The sequence below is a fragment of the Camelus ferus genome, chromosome 12 (genome assembly GCF_009834535.1).
Source record: "Camelus ferus isolate YT-003-E chromosome 12, BCGSAC_Cfer_1.0, whole genome shotgun sequence".
Lineage (NCBI taxonomy): Eukaryota > Metazoa > Chordata > Mammalia > Artiodactyla > Camelidae > Camelus > Camelus ferus.
The window spans coordinates 22,581,564-22,599,798 of NC_045707.1; the positions used below are offsets into that span (position 1 = coordinate 22,581,564).

Genomic DNA, 18,235 nt, shown 5'->3' on the forward strand with positions numbered 1-18,235 from the left:
GAGATTAGAAGGAAGGGGAGCTACGTGACCTTAGAGATGAGAAGATCTCTCTCTCTACCCTATTTCCCTCCTCATGAGCATCCCCAAGCATCATGCCCTCACACGGCACCCAACTTGACCCCACAAATACCCCTGTCTTGACTTCACAGGGCCCTGGCAGGCCTCTGGGAGCTCAAGTCAACCATGACATCCACCAGGAAGGAGGGCATGTAGCTCGTGGGGAGGGAGATGAGCTTGACATCCCAGCCAGGTGAGTATCAGACGCGTGGGAGGCAGGTGGTCAGAGCATGTCTGTGCAGTCCATGACTAAGCACAGAGAATCAACTTGCAATGTTTCAAAATACTTTATTATTTTGATGTCTGTTCAGGATGAGAGAGTTGCCTTATATACTTCCACATCCCTCCTCTCCAATTCACAGCTCCAATATGGGAAGAAAGCTTCAAATAATTCCTGGCCACCCCCTACCCCAAACCCATCCAAATCTCCCAAGAAGTGCCCAAATTCTTCCCACAGGAACAACTGTTCCACACTAAGTGACCTCTGGCCATATTTCTGAGAATATCTGATACATATTGGATGTTGCTACAAACATTAGAAACCTAAGCACATGAAAACCAGCTGCTCTAATGTCAGTTTGCCATGACTCCATGGATATCGTCCCTCTAAGGCTTCAGTTTCCTCCCAAAATACAAGGGGTTTGTATGAGACGGTGGTGCTCGGGTCTACAAGGCCTAGATCCTTTCCTTAGGTCACCAGTTGACCACACAGGACCTGGGGGTGGAGCTCATGTCCCCATTGCGTGGGGCAGTCAGAGCCTGGAGAATGGACCTGAGACTGGAGGAGGTACTAATGATGGACCCAGGCTACCAGAGAAATGATTGCTTCTCTCCCCAAGGTCCATGGCTCACTCACCTGCTGCTAAGAACGTCTCCCCTTGAGTTCTTGGACCTCTGGGATGGACCAGTACAATGCTGCCCATAAGCCCCCCAAAACATCTCAGGGCTGGTCATATTGGTCTTACAGTAACCAGACTCAGTCATAGCCACGTCATCCCAGAGTAGGAGAGCGCCCGTCTGCTAGCCAAGAGGCAGAGGGGCAAGGTCTTCAGCCACCACGGGAGCCAAACAAAATCAATAAAACCTCACCGCAGACTGGGGTGGGTAAGCTTGAAAGGTCAGGGAGTTGTGAAGCACAGCAGCCAAGGAGAGAAAACTTATGATGGCGGTTACTGCTTCTGTATAGAGTTTGAATATTTTTTGAAATATTTCACATACGTGTGCTTATCAGCTCTAAATCCTACCAGCTGTGCTGCTCAGCGCCACTTATATGCTGTCTCCTCCTATTCCCCTCACATCCATCCAATCACCGGAGTTTCCCACCTTACCTCCTCCACACTCCTCCTCCCCTCTTCTGTTCTAGTCAACAACCTGGCCACCGGTCAGCTGGGTTATTATAACTGTCCTCTAAGGAGCATCTCCCTACCTACGGTCTCAGCGGCCCCACATTCTGAGCCATCCTCTGCTCTGCAGCCAGTAGGTTCTCTAGAGGTTTATTCAATTATTGTAGCTCCTCTGATAAAAGTCCTTCCATGGGGTTCCATCGGAAACAGCATAATGATCCATAGTCTGCCTGGGATCCACAGCCCTCCATAAGCCCACTCGTTCATTTCTGCCTGCCCCTGGGGGACCCCACAGCATAAGTGGTCAACCATTACTCATCCTGGGCCTAGGCTGACACCATCGCCTCACTCAGAAAGTCTTCCCACTCTACTTCGTCAGGTTGCCAGGTTCCCAAGTTCAGTTCTTCAATCCTCAGCTCAGTCCCTATCTCCCAGACCCTCCCCTCATTCTGCTGCCTACCAAGGCCACCATGGCTAACTTAGTCATGACCATCATAAGGGATGGTCATAAGGGATCAACATTTCTGTATGTCTTGTCCCTTTCTCAGCTGTCAGACTTTTCAGGTAAAGACCAAATCTTCTTGTCCCCGACACATTTATCGTGTACTCTTAGGAATCGCAAAGAAGTATCTGGGTTTTTTGTGTGTGTTTGTTTGTTTGGTTTGGGGCTTCTTTTGGAGGGCGGTTTATTAGATTTTTATTCATTTATTTTCCATGGAGGCACTGGAGATTGAACTCAGGACCTTGTGCATGCTGAACACGGGCTCTACCACTGCTTACGTTCAGTAGGCAATAAACCCATCTTAACTAAATGCACAGACAGTTTGGGAACGTAGAATGGGGCTCACAAATCTCATGATGATGGTTATTGCTTCCGTATAGAGTTTGAATATTTCTCAGACAGGAGAAAGACAAACACAGGCAGGAGGAAGGGTAAGAAACAGAAAGGAAGGGAAAGCTAGAGAAGAGAAAGGAAAACGGAAATTTTTTTTTTAAAAGAAATAAAGGAGAAAAAGGAAAGAAAAAACCATGAATAATCACTTTCTGAAATCTGTCTGGGAGAAGCACACTTGAACACCCAGGGCAGGAGAATCTGGAGAATAGCTCTGCATTGGACATCAGGGGGCAGACTCTGAAACACCCTGCATCAGTTTCAAGCAAAGGGCAAGGCTTTGAAAATCAAGGCATCTTGGGGATCTTCCCAGTGAGCAGAAGAGAGTTCCTCTTGCTCAGAGAGAAGAAATAAACAAACACAAAAGAAGTCCGGGTGTATCTCTGCCCCTAAGCACTCCTCCACCCACTGGGTGGCCGCAGCGATGCTCTCTGTCCTGGTGACATCCGGGATCACCGTCTCCAGCCTGTCAGACGTCTGCTTCCTCAGCTGCTGGGCCCCCTTCTCGGTCAGACACGCAGCCAGCACCCACAGGCCTCGTAGGTCCAGCTGCCTGGCCAGCAGTTTCTGAAGCCCGAGTCACAGCCTGTGATGAAGACGTACTTGTCCCAGAGGTGGCTCACCACCTGCCTCTCCCGGTACCAGCGCAGGAGGTGGCACAGGCCCACCAGGGCCGCCAGGCACAGCCACACAGCTCACGGAGAACAGTGCCTGAAGGCTAAAGTTGTACTCAAGTTCTGTCACTCACCCTCTGTGGTGGGGTCCTCAGGTATCTTCCTGTTCACACTGGAGGCCCCTCTGATCTAGTTCTTATAGTTCACACTGTCTGCATTTATGTCAAACCCACTCAGTAAATGTTTACTTAGATGACATTTCAAATGACTGTATAAGTCAATGCTTTTTAAGGTATATAATATCATAAAATATTGTTCAAAGGCATAAAATTCCCCAAAGTCCCCATAACCTCATTTTTATAATGAGGAAGGTGAGTTAAGATGACTGGGAGATACCTCCCAACTGAAATTGGTACTCAGCCTGGAAATCCGTATGACTCTGTGCAAATTCCTTCTCCATTGAGTCCATACAGAGTATCATGAGAGCAGCGGTGACACAGATTCGGGAAGCCCCGGGAAACCAAGGGAATTCCTGCCCAGCACACAGTAGGTGCTCAGTAAAGGTTAGCAGAAAACATAAGACGGGTACAGAATTAACTCCCCTCCCCTTGAGGGTCGGGGAGGGGATCTAGGTTGGGGATCGCGGGGATGGCAAAGGATGGAAGACAGTGACTCGAAAGGAGGGGACAGAGGGAGGGCCACAGAAAGGCTTCTGCGGAGCCAGAGGCTACACGTTGCCAGGGAAGGGTCTGGGCCCTGCAGTCCTAAGACACCTCTCCCTGGGTCCATCCTTGGCTCTAACCCTGTGACCCAGGTCCCTTGACAAACCCTGGAAAGATTGTTATTATATATTATACCCTCACGTCTGTGGAAGAAGGGATGATTTCACTTCCCTCTTCAAACCCCTCCTCAGGCCGTCCGCTCACCCTTCCCCTCCATGAAGGCACCGGACTCTTCCTCTCCTGGATCCACAACCCGCTGCTCCCCAGGGCCCTGGTCCCAATCACTGGCCTGGGTAAACTTTCCAACTTTTGTTTTAACGAAAAAATAATAATTGGAAATGCATGGTTTCATGACAAATCAAAAGTTGGTATCTGTGTCTTGTGTCAGGACCCCTATTGAGGACACCCCCTCACAGCCACAGCTGTGTTGGCACCTGGGCTGATGTGCCAGGCTGGTGGTTGCCCCCTCTCACCCCTGTCCACAGGTGTCATCAAGGAAGAGAGGCTTTTACCTCCCCAAGGCCATTTCTATCCTGTGGGAGGGGGAGGCTGGCCAGGGCCAAGGCACCCCAGCAGAGGTGGACAGGGGCAGGGGGGAGCGGGCTGATACACTTCCAGCAGCTCACACCCCCCAAAACGTGTGGATTCCTCAGGGTGGCAGGAGTGCCATAAGGCTCAGAGCCTAAAGGGACTGATCAAGAAACTAGACACAGAAATGAACTATTGGTCCCTGTTCCTCACCACAAAACTTGGTTCCTTCCTCCTAATATCCCCGAAGTCCTCAGTAATGTCCCACGAGAAGACTGGGGAGGAGGTGGAGAGGGAGGAGAGACAGGTCTCCCTGGTGACACGAGATCCCCTCTCCACTGCATTTCCCTTCACTGATGCATCCCTTCCCTCACATAGTACCCCACCCCCCCATGCACCCTAGTTTGGGGCTACAGGGCCTGAGCAGGCCTTGGGGAGCTCCAGTAGGCCATGAAATCCACCAGGAAGGTGGGCATGTAGCTCATGGGGAGGTAGAAGAGCTTGGCATCCCAGCCACAGGAGTATCGCGTGCGGGGGTGGCAGGCGGTCAGGGCGTGCTCCATGCAGTTCGTCACCAAGGACAGATTCTTGGACCATCTTGGTTTCAGTGTTTCAAGTGACTCCAGGACTGTTCAGAGGGAGACACCGTCCAAATTATTCTCAGGTCTCAACCCTCCCACTTTTCAGATACACTAAAGAAAAAAGTTCCTAAAAAAGCACTTACACTCCAAATGCAATTCATGGGTTTCACTCGAGCGTGTCCTCAGTCTTACCCCACTGTCACAGTCCTCGCTAGCCCCCTCCGCCTCGACTCCTGGGAATGTGTGCACCGCATAAACCGGAGCTCTCCACAAACACTGGAAATCTAGGTGCCTAAGCCAGCCTGGCGCTAACACCATCCTGCCGTGAGTATGTGGATGTCTTCCCTCCTTGGCTCAATTTCATCCCCAAATAACTAAGAGGTAAGAGGAGACAGTGGTCCCCGGGTGTACAAGGCCTGGATACTTTCCTTGGGTCACCAGTTCACCACATGGGACCCTGGGGATGTCCCCACTGTGGGGGTTGGGGGGGTTCAGAGTGTGGAGGATGGACCTGAGCCTGGAGGGGGCGCTAATGATGACCCAGGCTTCCAGACAAGGGTTTGCTTCTCTCCCCGAGGTCGACAGCTCACTCACAGGTGGGCACGAACGTCTCTCCATAGAGTTCCTTGACCTCTGGGCTGGCCTGATCCCATGCTGTCCGGAAACTCTGAGAAAATACCTCCATGTTGGTTATATTGGTGCTGAAGACACCGGGCTCGATCATAGCCACCTTCACCCCAAAGTGGGAGAGCTCCCTCCTGCAGTGCAGACAGGCATAAAGGCAAGAACGTCAGAGGGCGGGAGAAACGTTTTCCCAAGATTTTCCATACATGTGCTTATACTTCTCAATCTTACCAGTTGTGCTGCAAGGTGCCCCTTAAATGCTATCTCCTCATATTCACCTGGCACCCAGCCAGTCACCGGGCTTTGTACAATTTACCTCCTCCACACTCCTCAGTTTCCTCTCTCCTCTCCTCGCCAGTCAGCTCCCTGGCCATCCATCTGCTGTGCTGTCAAAATGTCCTCTGAGAAGCGTCTCCCTACCTGGGGTCACTCCCCACCCCACACTCAAGCCACCCCCAGCCCTGCAGCCACTAGACTCTCTACCACTGATACAATTAATTAGCTCCCTTGATTAACTGCTTCCACGGGGTTACACTGCCTTCCAGGCTCCCCACAACCTCACAGCAAAGCAGTGATGTATATGGACACCCTGTAGTCAAGTTATATTGGTGACAATTCTGCCTCACTTTCCAATTCTGGGCCCTCCTCCAGCGCAGAGGTACATTCACTTGATCTCTATACTCCTGGAGCCCATCCTGATACCAAGAACTTAAAAGGAGCTTCCCAGTGAATGCCTGGCAAAAGCAAGAGAGAAGGTTCTGGGGCAAAGAGACTCTAAGTCTGTGAAGAAAGAAAACCCCTGTCAAAGGCCTCGCTCACAGCCCCTACCCCGTCCCAGAAGCACAGAGCAGGGGGACTGGGGGCGGGGGGCTCTGTCCTAGGCCAGTACCTGAGGGAGTCTGAGAAGGCCTCAACGCCGTACTTGGACACACAGTATCCTCCACCAAACAGGGAAATCCGGCCCATGACACTGGAGACGTTGACCACACGGCCCCTCGCCTTCCTCACAAGGGGCAGCAGACTCAGGGTCACCTCGATCACCCCCAGCAGGTTCACGTCCAGGATCTTCATGAAGTCCTGTTTCGTCAGCCACTCATTGGGTGCGGTGGGTATGGAGATGCCCGCGTTATTCACCAGGCCCCAGAGTCCTGGGAACAGTGAGGGCAAGAGGGCAGTATCATGCTTGTCCCTGAGCGGGGGCTCAGCTCGGGTTCCAAATCACCTTCCAGTCCAGCGAGGGCTTTAGGAGAGAGGCTGCATGGGGAGCAGCTGGGACAGATAGCAGCGTGCTGCCGGGGTCAGGGCAGAGCAGCCCCGTAAGTGCTGGACGACAGGTGCGCCCTCCTCCGGGCTCAGGGCCCCGGGCCCAGCCCGCTGCCAGGGGGCAGCACGCAAGCGCCCAGCTTTGACGGAGGCAGGGGCTGAGGAGGAGGGAGTCTGCTGTGTCCACAGTCTGGACCGCCGAGAATTAAGTTCTGCGTTGTCACACCTGTATGTCTGAGTACAGATTGGTTGAGTAAACAGATCTGAAACCCTAGGTTTGGGGGAATGTGGAGACAGGTCAAGTCTGAGAGGACCAGCCCTCAAACACCCTGCATCAATACTGAGCAATGTTCCTGCAGGGCTCTGGGGAGTCCCCAGAGGCAGGCTTTCAGGGGGAGGCAAGGATGCCTCCTTACTGCCTCCCCCAATACAGCACTCAACCCCTGTCCCAGCAAGTGCCACCCTCTCTTCCAGCCTCTCTTCTACCCACACAGGAGGCCACTCTGGCCCGACCCCCATCAGTGTACAGTTCACTCAGCTTCACGGAAACCTCTCTTGAAGACCCAAAGACACGATCTCAAGGACTTGAAGACTTACCAACCAACAGAACTGAGGGGAGCAGAAGGAGGAATTCAGAGTAGGGGCAAGGGTGGCAGAAGCACTGACACACACAGCTCACTCCCTCCGCCTCTCAGGAACTGGCCTGACCTTATGGGACGTTCACCAGATTCTGACTTCTAAGAACCCAGTCAATATACATAATGACAGAGTAGAGATTTGAGTAAAGAATAGTTTACCAAACATCATTTACGATGAATAGAATGAACAAAAAGGAGGAAGTAATGTTTTTACCATACCATAATATAGTATTTTTGTAAGTAATGCTATTCAAAAGGATAGAATATTCTCATTCTTTTAAAATTACGTGTTTGAAGCAATTTTATTATGTTGTTAAAATGCTCATTAAATGAAATGAACAGGATAACAACTATGTGCAAACCATAACACCACATATATATGAATGTTAACAGTACTTGTGTCTAAGTAGCGAGATACTGAGTGCACTTGATTTTTATCCCTAAATTTTCTGATTTTTCACAATGATCACGTTTTACATTTATACTTAGATAAAAGAAATTTAAGTTCTTTACCTCCCTTGTAAAACACATGCAGAATTGTAAAATATTTAGAAATGAAAAAGAAGAAGAAAAAAAGAAAAACAGGAAACAGAGAGAAAGTGATGGCCCTGCTAGACCTAGAACGAGTCCTGATCTCAACTACATCATCTGAAATGGGTGACATTTAAACCCAAAACACATGATTATGGGTCACCAGCAAGAACATGTTAAAGTCCTGAGAATACAGTCCAGCTCCAGGGCAGCCCCACCCAACCCATGCACCCTTCCAGCCAGAGCCCCACGTCCACCCCACTAAGCTGGGAGACGTCTGGAATGAGGTGGGGCTTCAAGTGCGGGAAAACACAGAGAATCTTTGCCAGGTACCAGACAAGGGCTTCCCCTTACAGAGAGACAAGACCAGACTTGAGAGACATGGGCCATACCTCTGTCCCCGACATGCTCCTTCACCCACTGGGTGGCCGCAGCAATGCTCTCTGTCTTGGTGACATCCAGGATCACCGTCTCCAGCCTGTCAGACGTCTGCTTCCTCAGCTGCTGGGCCCCCTTCTCGGTCAGACACGCTGCCAGCACCCGCAGGCCTTGCAGGTCCAGCTGCCTGGCCAGTAGGTTCCCGAAGCCCGAGTCACAGCCCGTGATGAAGACGTACTTGTCCCGGAGGTGGCTCACCACCTGCCTCTCCCGGTACCAGCGCAGGAGGTGGTACAGGCCCACCAGGGCCGCCAGGTACAGCCACATAGCTTTGCAGGGGACACACACAGACAGATTGGGGTAAAGCTGGAGTCTGCCTAGTGTTCCAACAAGAGGACTGAAGGACACACACCGAGCTGGTTTGCCATCCAGCCCCCAGGCTCTCTGGCATGGGGTCCTCAAGTTTGGCCTATTCACCTGTTTAGTGAGTAGTGTTGATTCTGGCCCCAAATGCACGCTCCTTGGTACACTGACACCATTCTAATCCACACCATTGCCTTTCCAAACAACCCCTTGAGGATCTTTTCCAAACACCTTTTCTTGGTCTTCCCACTCCTCCCTGTTTCCCTCTGTCCACCCCCTCAACACCCCCCCACACACACGCTTAGGAACACTTACGGTCTTGGTCTCATGCTCCATAACTGTCCTCCTCCCTTTCTCCTGCTCAAGTCTGGGACACACGTCTCCCTGACCTACTGGGGATTCTTACAAAGAGGATACACTTGGAATCAAGACACATGTGGCTTCAACACCCAGCTCTGCTGCCAACCAGCTGTGTGACCTTGGGCGGCTGACTTAGTCTCTGAGCCTCCTTTCTTCCTCTGGCTCAACACTCAGAATTCACTCCCGATGACTATGTCCCCTGTCAGCCCCTCTAGGATTAGAGGGACAAGGCAAAAGGATCCAAGGGCTCTTCCTGATAAAGTAGTTCTCTGGGGCAGAAAGGGGCTCAGAAGAGCAGTGGAGGAGTCTGATCGCAGAGGCAAAGACAGGGGACAAGAAGAGAATTGGGGGGGACGCACACAGTGGTGAGATTTGTCCCAGATGCTGGGAGGGTTGATGGAGGGACTGACACAAAACTGGTCTGACACCTGTTCCCCTCTCCCTCCGTGAGGATGCCCCGTCCACAGCCCTGGGGGCCCGGCGACGTTGCCTCTGCCCACCCTGGGCTGAGGCTGGCCCTGCCCAGCCACACACCCAGAATCCAGACCACTCACATACTGAGACCCCAAAGGAAGAAAAGACTGACTTGAACCATGACCAAAAACATGAAGCTAACTTCCCCAAGCAGGGAGGGCTGTAACCCCAATAACTGGAAAGATGGTTCTTTAGTTTGTATCACGGAGACTGTGGAGAGGTGGAAGGACCTTCCTCACAGGAGACTAAAGAAAGGACTGGCGACTGGGCCCCAGGACAGCTGCACATGGAGGGGCTTTCATGGTGTGGTGGGGGATGCCGTTCATTAAAGGGGGTGAATCCATCAGGGGACGGTGCTGCGTGGGGCCGGGGCAGGGACAGAAGCAGCCAGGTTCCCTGCACAGGGCATCTCCTCACTGTCCACAGTGGTCACAGCTGCGACTGGTAAGTAAGGACAGACGAGGGGCACGAGGAGGGAAGGAGAGGCTCCAGCAAAGATACAGAGGCTCAACTGCCCTTCACCTCACCCAGAAGAGGAAAAATCCCCACGGGGGTGCAGATTCAGCCTTTAGGTGTAACTGTTCTCTGCAGGGAACCGATGGTAGTCCTGGAAGTGTCTGTCCCTCAAGGTGGGAGTTGGTAGCAGAACTGGCAAAGGCTGGTCTGACAGACCCGAGCCCATCCCCGCGTCCTGGGTGACTAGCAGGACCTTCTTCTCCTACTAGGGCTTCCCAGAGGGCGAGGAGGAAGACGGTCATGAGGGAGGACGGCACCCAGGAAACTCTCAGTAAGCCTAGGTGACCTGTAAACCCTAGGCAAACACAAACTTTGCTAAGGGATAAGATCATGGTTTCTTTTCTTGGAAGAGACAAGAGCTCTTTCCCTCAATGACCACAAAGTCCTTCACCATAAGTTTCCAAGAGACCATGGAGCAAACCTGTCCCAGCCCTCATGTCCTCTGCTTCTCTCTTGGGGACCCTAGAGCGCCACAACCACTTCCTGGGGGCCTCAGGGCTCTCAGACCAATCCCCCGTGGGAACAACCCCAGGAACCTTGGGAAAGAGCAGTGAGAGACAGAAGAAGCCAGGATGACACCCACTCACCTGAAAGCTTCAGAGACAGGAGAGGTCTCTCAGAGGCAATCCGTGGCAGGGAGGCTCAAGGACTAAAATCTCTGCCCAGAAGTCTTGGGAGGGGCAGCTGCACCTGTTCTGGGGCAGCAGCTCTGAGCACTGGGCACCCTGGAGGGGAGGCACGCGCCCCCTAGTGGCACCAGGCAAAATCTCAGCTGGAACCAGGGCCAAGAGTTAAGAGCACCATTCCCCAGGCACTCATTCCCTCTTCTCCGCCCAGGAGGGCTCTTCTGAAGAGAGAGAGCTTAGACAACAAAAGGGAGGTGGAATGGGCAGGGCTGGGACCCACTGTGCCAGTTTGTTTCAAGCTCTACACACCTCCAGCCCTGCTACCTGCAGTGATGTCCCACAGTGAAGAGAAGTAACCTTGCCTCCAGGTATTGAATATCTGTCCCTACTCGGGGCCAAGATGGCAGAGTAGAAGGACACTCGTAGCTCACCCTCTCCCACAAATACACCAAAACTCACATCTATGGATCCACCCAGCCAACTAGAGCACCCAATGAACTCCAACAGAACATCGCCCTCTTCAAAAGACAAATACACCAAAAATCTGGTAGGGAAAAAGAAAGAACAAATATCAAAACAGTGCGGGATCAATCCCGCAGGGAGGGAGCGGCAAAGGAGGACTAGCGCTCATTCGCTGGGTCTCCCCCTCTCCAATGGAGAGGCCAGCGGGATGGAGGGGAAGCCTCTGAGGCTCAATCTGCCCCGAGCACCCCTTGACCAACAGAACTGAGTTAAACAGGCACAAAGGGTCCCCGCGACACCCAGCCCGAGACGCAAGCCGAGGGCTGGGACAGGCCGCCCAAGCCCGGCAGAGGACAGGGGCGGCTGCGCTGAGGCAGCCCCGGGCGACTGCAGGGGGCTGCGCGCCAGGGCTGGGAGGGGATACGGGCAGAACAGCCTCAGTCCCCCATAAATTGTGAAAAAAGCAAAGCAACACGGCTGGTGTGCCCTGGGGGGAGGGGCGCCGTAGCCTTTGTCTCCTCAGACCTGCGCTGCCATTACTGGCACTTCTTGCAAGAAGAGAGGCGGGCGCAGCCACAGCCGCCATCTCCTCCTGTGCGCAGCGCCCTGGCGGGGGCGGGGCCAACACCTGAATCCCTACCTGGGGGCTCCGCATCCTCCTAGGCAGGACTGAGACTTGTTTACAGCCCGAGGCAGAGAGGATCTTTCTGCCCTGGCACCTCAGAGAACTCGCACCACGTGGCAGGGAGCAGGGGCAGGACCGCTTCCACAGTCTTCCTCGAGCCCTCCTTCGGAGCACCGACCTGAGGTGGAGCGCACAGCTGCACAGAGCAGCAGAGCAACCGGCGCCAGAAGAGGGCGGGCGGCCACCTGCCTTCCTGGCAGGAACGCAGCACCTGACCACGGTGCTGGGAGGGGGCACGATCCGCCCACCTGTCTCACCCGCCCAAGCGCAGCATCTGACTGCGGCACGGTAGGGGGAGTGACCCGCCTGCCCACCGGGTAAGAGCTCAGCACCAGACCCAGTGTTGGGAGGGTTCATGATCTGCTAGCCGACAGCCACTGGGAGCAGCACAGACGAGGGCGCCAACAGAGGGCCTCTGAAAACAGCAAGCTGAGTCTGTGAAATAGGGCGAAGACACAAAGACCTCTCAATAAAATCATTAAGAGCACACCTTCTCCAGGAGAACTAGATAACTGATACTCCTTAAGCCACAGTGCCAGAGAGATATGAGCAAGATGAAGAAGCAGAAGAACCACTCCCAATTAAAAGATCAAGAGAAATCCCCTGAAAGCACGATCAAGAAAATAGACATTGATGGCCTGCTAGATCAAGATTTCAAAAAAGGAGTGATCAAAGTACTGAAGGAACTAAAACAGATAGTGTTTAGAGATATAAAATATGTCAAAAATGAAATAGAAGCTATAAAGAAGAACCAAGCAGAATTAGTAAACTCATTTGCTGAGATGAGAGCTGACCTAAAGGCTGTGCAAAGCAGGCTAGATAACACAGAGGAATGAATAAGTGACCTAGAAGACAGGACAACAGAAAGCACCCAATCAAAACAGCTGAGAGAAAAACAAATAAAAAACAATGAAAACAATATAAGGGACTGATGGAATAATATAAAGCGTGCCAAGTTACACATGATAGGAGTCCCAGAAGGGGAATGAAAGAACAAAGAGGATTGAAAAGGTATTAGAAGAAATCATGACTGAATACTTCCCAAACCTAAAGAAGGAATCAGATATCCAAGTACAGGAGGCTCAGAGGGTCCCAAACAGGAAGAACCCAAACAGACCCACACCAAGACATACCATAATCAAGATGGCCAGAGTCAAGGATAAAGAAATGATCCTACAGGCAGCAAGAGAAAAACAAATTGTGAGTTACAAGGGAACCCCCATCAGGCTCTCAGCTGATTTCTCTACACAAACTCTACAGGCCAGAAGGGAGTGGCAAGATATATTCAAAGTCCTGAATGAAAAAAGATGCAGCCATGGATACTCTATCCAGCAAGGCTGTCCTTAAGAATAGAAGGAGAGATAAAGAACTTCACAGAGACAAGCAAAAATTGAAAGAGGTTAGCAACACTAAACCCATGCTAAAAGAAATATTGACAGGTCTACTCTAAATAGAAAAGAAGAAGGATGTTACAAAAATGAGAAACTCATAACTGGAAAGGTGATGACTACCATGAATTCCAAAAAGAATAAACACAGAATTGTAAAAGAAGACATCCAAATCACTGAGAGTGAGAGAGGGAAGAAAGGAAAGCCACTGTGGAAAACAGTATGGAGACTCCTCAGGAGACTAGGAATAGACTTACCATGTGACCCAGGAATCCCGCTCCTGGGCATATATCCAGAAGGAAGCCAGCTTCAAAATAACACCTGCACCCCAATGTTCACAGCAGCACTATTTACAATAGCCAAGACATGGAAACAGCCTAAATGTCCATCAAAAGATGACTGGATAAAGAAGAGGTGGTATATTTATACGATGGAATACTATTCAGCCACAAAAACCGATAACATAACGCCATTTGCAGCAACATGGATGTTCCTGGAGAATGTCATTCTAAGTGAAGTAAGCCAGAAAGAGAAAGCAAAATACCATATGAGATCACTTATATGTGGAATCTAAAAGAAAAAGAACATAAATACAAAACAGAAACAGACTCATAGACATAGAATACAAACTTGTGGTTGCCAAGGGGGCAGGGGGTGGGAAGGGACAGACTGGGATTTTAAAATGCAGAATAGATAAACAAGATTATACTGTATAGCACAGGGAAATATATACAAGATCTTGTGGTAGCTCATAGCGAAAAAAAATTGACAATGAATATATATGTGTGTATATATATTCATGTATAACTGAAAAATTGTGCTCTACATTGGAAATTTGACACAACATTGTAAAATGACTACTACTCAATAAAAAAAATGTAAAAAAAAAAAAATACTGTTAAAATGGCCATACTATCCAAAGCAATCTACAGATTTAATGTGATCCCTATCAAATTATCCAGGACATTTTTCACATAACTAGAACAAATAACCTTAAAATTTATATTGAATCACAAAAGAGCCAGAATTGCCAAAGCAATATTCAAGAAAAATAACAAAGCTAGAGGCATAACCCTCCCAGACTTCAGACAATAGTACAGAGCTACAGTAATCAAAACAGCATGGTATTGGCACAAAAGAGACGTATGGATCAATGAAACAGAATAGAGAGCCCAGAAATAAACCCACATACTTATGGCCAATTAATCTTCAGCAAAGGAGGCAAGAATATACAGTGGAGAAAAGGCAGTCTCTTTGGCATGTGTTGTTGGGATGCTGGAGAGCCACATGGAAATCAGTGAAGTTAGAACACTCCCATACACCATACACAAAAATAAACTCAAAATAGCTTAAAGACTTAAACATAAGACAAGACACTATAAACCTCCTAGAAGAAAACATAGGCAAAACATTCTCTGTCATAAATCAGCAATGTTCCGCTAGGGCAGTCTACCCAGGCAATAGAAATAAAAGAAAAAAATAAACACATGGGACCTAATTAAACTTACAAGCTTTTGCACAGCAAAGGAAACTATAAACAAAACAAAAATACAACCGATGGAATGGGAGAAAATAATTGCAAATTATTAGACAAGAGCTTAATTTCCAAAATACATAAACAGCTCATATAACTTAATAACAACAACAAAAAAAGCAAACAACTCAATCAAAAAATGGTCAGAAGACCTAAACAAGCAATTCTCCAATGAAGACATACAAATGGCCAATAGGCACATGAAAAAATGCTCAGTATCTCTCATTATCAGAGAAATGCAAATCAAAACTACAGTGAGGTATCACCTCACACCAGTCAGAATGGCCATCATTCAAAAGTCCACAAACAATAAATGCTGGAGAGGGTGTGGAGAAAAGGGAACCCTCCTACCCTGTTGGTGGAAATGTAGTTTGGTGCAGCCAGTATGGAAAACAGCATGGAGATTCCTTAAAACACAAAAAATAGACTTACCATATGATCCAGCAATCCCACTCCAGGACATATATCCAGAGGAAATTCTAATTTGAAAAGATACGGGCACCCCAGTGCTCATAGCAGCACTATTTACAATAGCCAAGACATGGAAGCAACCTAAATGTCCATCAACAGATGATTGGATAAAGAAGTTGTGGTACACATATACAATGGAATACTACCAAGCCATAAAAAAGGATAAAATAATGTCATTTGCAGCAACACGTATGCACCTGGAGATCATCATTCTAAGTGAAGTAAGCCAGAAAGAGAAAGAAAAATACCATATGAGATCACTCATATGTGGAATCCAAAACAAAAAAAAAGACACAAATGAACTTATCTACAAAACAGAATATAGACTCAGACATAGAAAACAAACCCATGGTTACCGGAGGGGAAGGGTGTGGTAAGGGATAAACTGGGAGTCTGAGATTTGCAGATACTAACTACTATATATAAATAGACAAACAAGGTTATACTGTATAGCCCAGGGAACTATAATCAATATCTTGCAGTAAACTATAATGGAAAACAATACGGAAAGGAATATATGTAGGTATATGTTGGACAGAAACATTGTGCTGTATACCAGAAATTGACAGAACATTGTAAACTGACAATACTTCAATTAAAAAAAAAAAAAAGATGACTTCAGCGAGTCCTCTGAACACCAGCTCTCTGGGAGTTTAAGAATCCGTATGTTTTCATCAAACTGGTGAAACCTTAGGAAGCTGGGGCCTCAGCTCCACAGAATGCAAGAAGAATTTCTGTCCAGCCCATATTAGGTGCTCAGCACAATTTAGTAGAACTGAATAAACCTGGAATCAGCACATCTACAGGGACCCTGGAGGAGGTGCTGCGGGTCAGGAGGTGGGGGAATCTGAGGGAGGAACTGATGCCAGGGAGGGGATAGGGAAGTGAAGGGGGGAAGAGCTGGGGCATTCTGAGAGACTGCTGGGAGGTCCCAGTTTCCCTGAGGGTATGGTACCCAGGGCCTTGCTAGTCTCTGTCAGTCTCTCCAAGTTTCCTCTTCCTTAGACGAATATGCACCATCCCCCGGCACACACTCTCTTGAGAAACCACGAGAGGAAACAGTTGTCCTTCATCTTGTAGGAAGGATAAGGGCTGGGAAGCAAAAGCAACCCACCTTCCCTTTCTCAAGCCCCTCCCCCAGATCCTCCCACACTTCTCTCAGCACCATGAAGGCAACTTCTCCCTCACTCAAGAAATTTCCCAGAATTCTCGGGGCTGAGTCCCCTCCACAGAAGTGTAGACCCTGCCCCATGTCCCTGAGAAGCTCTTCTAGGGTGGTCATGTTTAACCATTCGGACATCATGGATCCTTTCGAGCAGCCAAGGAAGGCTTGAAGCCCCATAAAAACGACTTAACGCAACAGACAGGGTTTTATATTTAGTTTTCAGTAAGTTCACAGACCACCTAAAGCCATTAGGTGCCAGGCACCAGGTCAAGAATCCCAATAGTAAGAGTTTACTGAATTACTGGCAGTGTGACTCAGGCAAATTGTTTGACCTCATTGTGCCTCAGTTTCCCTGTCTGCAACAGAACCCACCTCAAGTTGCTGTGAGGATTAAATGAGATGATACCTGGAAAGCACACTGCAGTCATGCCTGGCAAATGGTGCGTGCTCAGCAGCTGTTAGCTGTCACCATTACTACAGCTCCTCTCTGGTGGTACATGGAGGCATCTGGGGTTCTTGACGTTTTGCATAACACATACATCAGACGACTAAATAAAAGAAGCGAGTGTTGATCCAGTTCAGAGAAAAAATGGCTGGCGTTGGTAGGACTAGGGAGAGGATACCAAGGTCAGTTCCACAGAAGGGATTTCTCTCTCCTCGTCCACAAGAAGTGGAAAGGGGGCATGTTTATGCCAAGTGCTTTACATATATGATGTCATCCATCCCATACTATAACCCTGCCACCGTTATCCTCATTTTACATATAAAGAAAGTGAGACTCAGAAAGGTAAGGTGGATTGCCCAAAGCTACCAAGCTACTAAGTGGTGGAACAGGGTGTCAAAGCCAGGTCTGGTCCCCAACCTAGTGTTCTCTCCACTGTCTCAGGGAAGAGCTAAGCAGAGCAAGGACGGGGGCCGCTGGGCCACATCCTGTCTTGGGGAGCCTGGGGAGCCCTTGCTCTGGTGCTTCTGGGTAGACAAGCCTACCTTCCTGGCTTGGAAAAGCCACGGCAGGAGGGCAGAGCAACTTCTGCGGTTGGACTTGGCTTCTGTACTCAGTGACCTCCTGGAAGCTCAGGCTGGGGAAGGGCGTGCTATCACTGCCAAACTCCTCAGCCTTGACCTGTCCACAGTCCACCTGCCCTCACCACATAAAGTACGGTCCTTGGTCACAAAGGCCAGGCGAGTGGGGGAATTCCTGGGACAATCTGCTCCACCCCTTCCTCCAGGGTCCAGGCGCAAGCCCTTGGCCCCCTCCCAACCCTGGGAAGCTGCCTGCCTTTATCTGTGCCTCCCAATAACTCCTCCCTGGTACCTTCCTTCCTTTCTGATTGTTGACTACAATGTCTTGTCTATATTTTTTAAAAAAGAAGTGGTGGGGGGGAGGAAGGAGAAAGAGTAAATTTCCAGGAATTGTTTTGCTGCTGGTCCTGTTGCTTTAATTATTTGCCCTCTCCTCCTATCCAGGTTGGCAAGGAGCCTGGGCTCCTGCCCCCTCCCTCTTTCCTTTCGTTCCAGTCTCTCCCTTTCCAGCTGCCTACCTCCTCCCTCCCAAGAAAAACAACCACATGAAAACTGCAGAGCTATCACTTATTTCTTCCTGAGGGAGCAGCTTTCCCTCTGTGCCTCTGCCAGAAGGAACCGCCATCACTTCCTCTTGCTGCAAATACACATTGGGTGATGGGGGTGAGGGGACTGGGCAGCAGATGGAGGTGAGGCTGCAGGGGGTGATGTCTCTGTGTGGGAGGGGAAAGGTTCTGGGTGGAAGATTCAGACTCAGGAGACTGAGCCACTAAAATGCAGTCTTGAGAGGAACGGAAATGACTGTGGGTCATGTGGAGAGAACAGAAGCCAGACCTGGGTCTTTTTGGAGGGCGCTTGGTCCAGTAGAGCCTCCATCAGCATGGCTCAAATGCAGGGGGAAGGAAGTGAAAATTCTCAGAAGGCTCTCTACTGATAGAAACTGAGACCCTAAAGAGAGAGCAGAACTGCCTGAAAAATCAAAGTGAACCACATTTGA

General features: G+C 49.7%; 1 protein-coding gene across 3 annotated transcripts in view; it reads right to left on the minus strand.

Annotated features, from left to right (window-relative positions):
* Positions 1-4,344: 4,344 nt before the first annotated feature.
* The window catches only part of RDH16 (retinol dehydrogenase 16), a 28,040-nt gene continuing 14,149 nt past the window's right edge, over positions 4,345-18,235 (minus strand). Inside the window, exons 1-5 of one of the 3 annotated variants that reach the window (XM_006182239.3) lie at positions 10,472-11,112; positions 8,186-8,500; positions 6,251-6,509; positions 5,332-5,495; positions 4,345-4,784 (exon numbers count right to left, since the gene is read on the minus strand). In XM_006182239.3, the coding sequence (XP_006182301.2) occupies positions 4,567-4,784; positions 5,332-5,495; positions 6,251-6,509; positions 8,186-8,498 (954 nt within the window). In that variant the 5' untranslated portion in view covers positions 8,499-8,500; positions 10,472-11,112 and the 3' untranslated portion in view covers positions 4,345-4,566. Of the gene's footprint in view, positions 4,785-5,331; positions 5,496-6,250; positions 6,510-8,185; positions 8,501-8,849; positions 10,422-10,471; positions 11,113-18,235 lie in introns of those variants that run through there. The other 2 variants (XM_032493145.1, XM_032493146.1) reach the window with 2 other exon arrangements.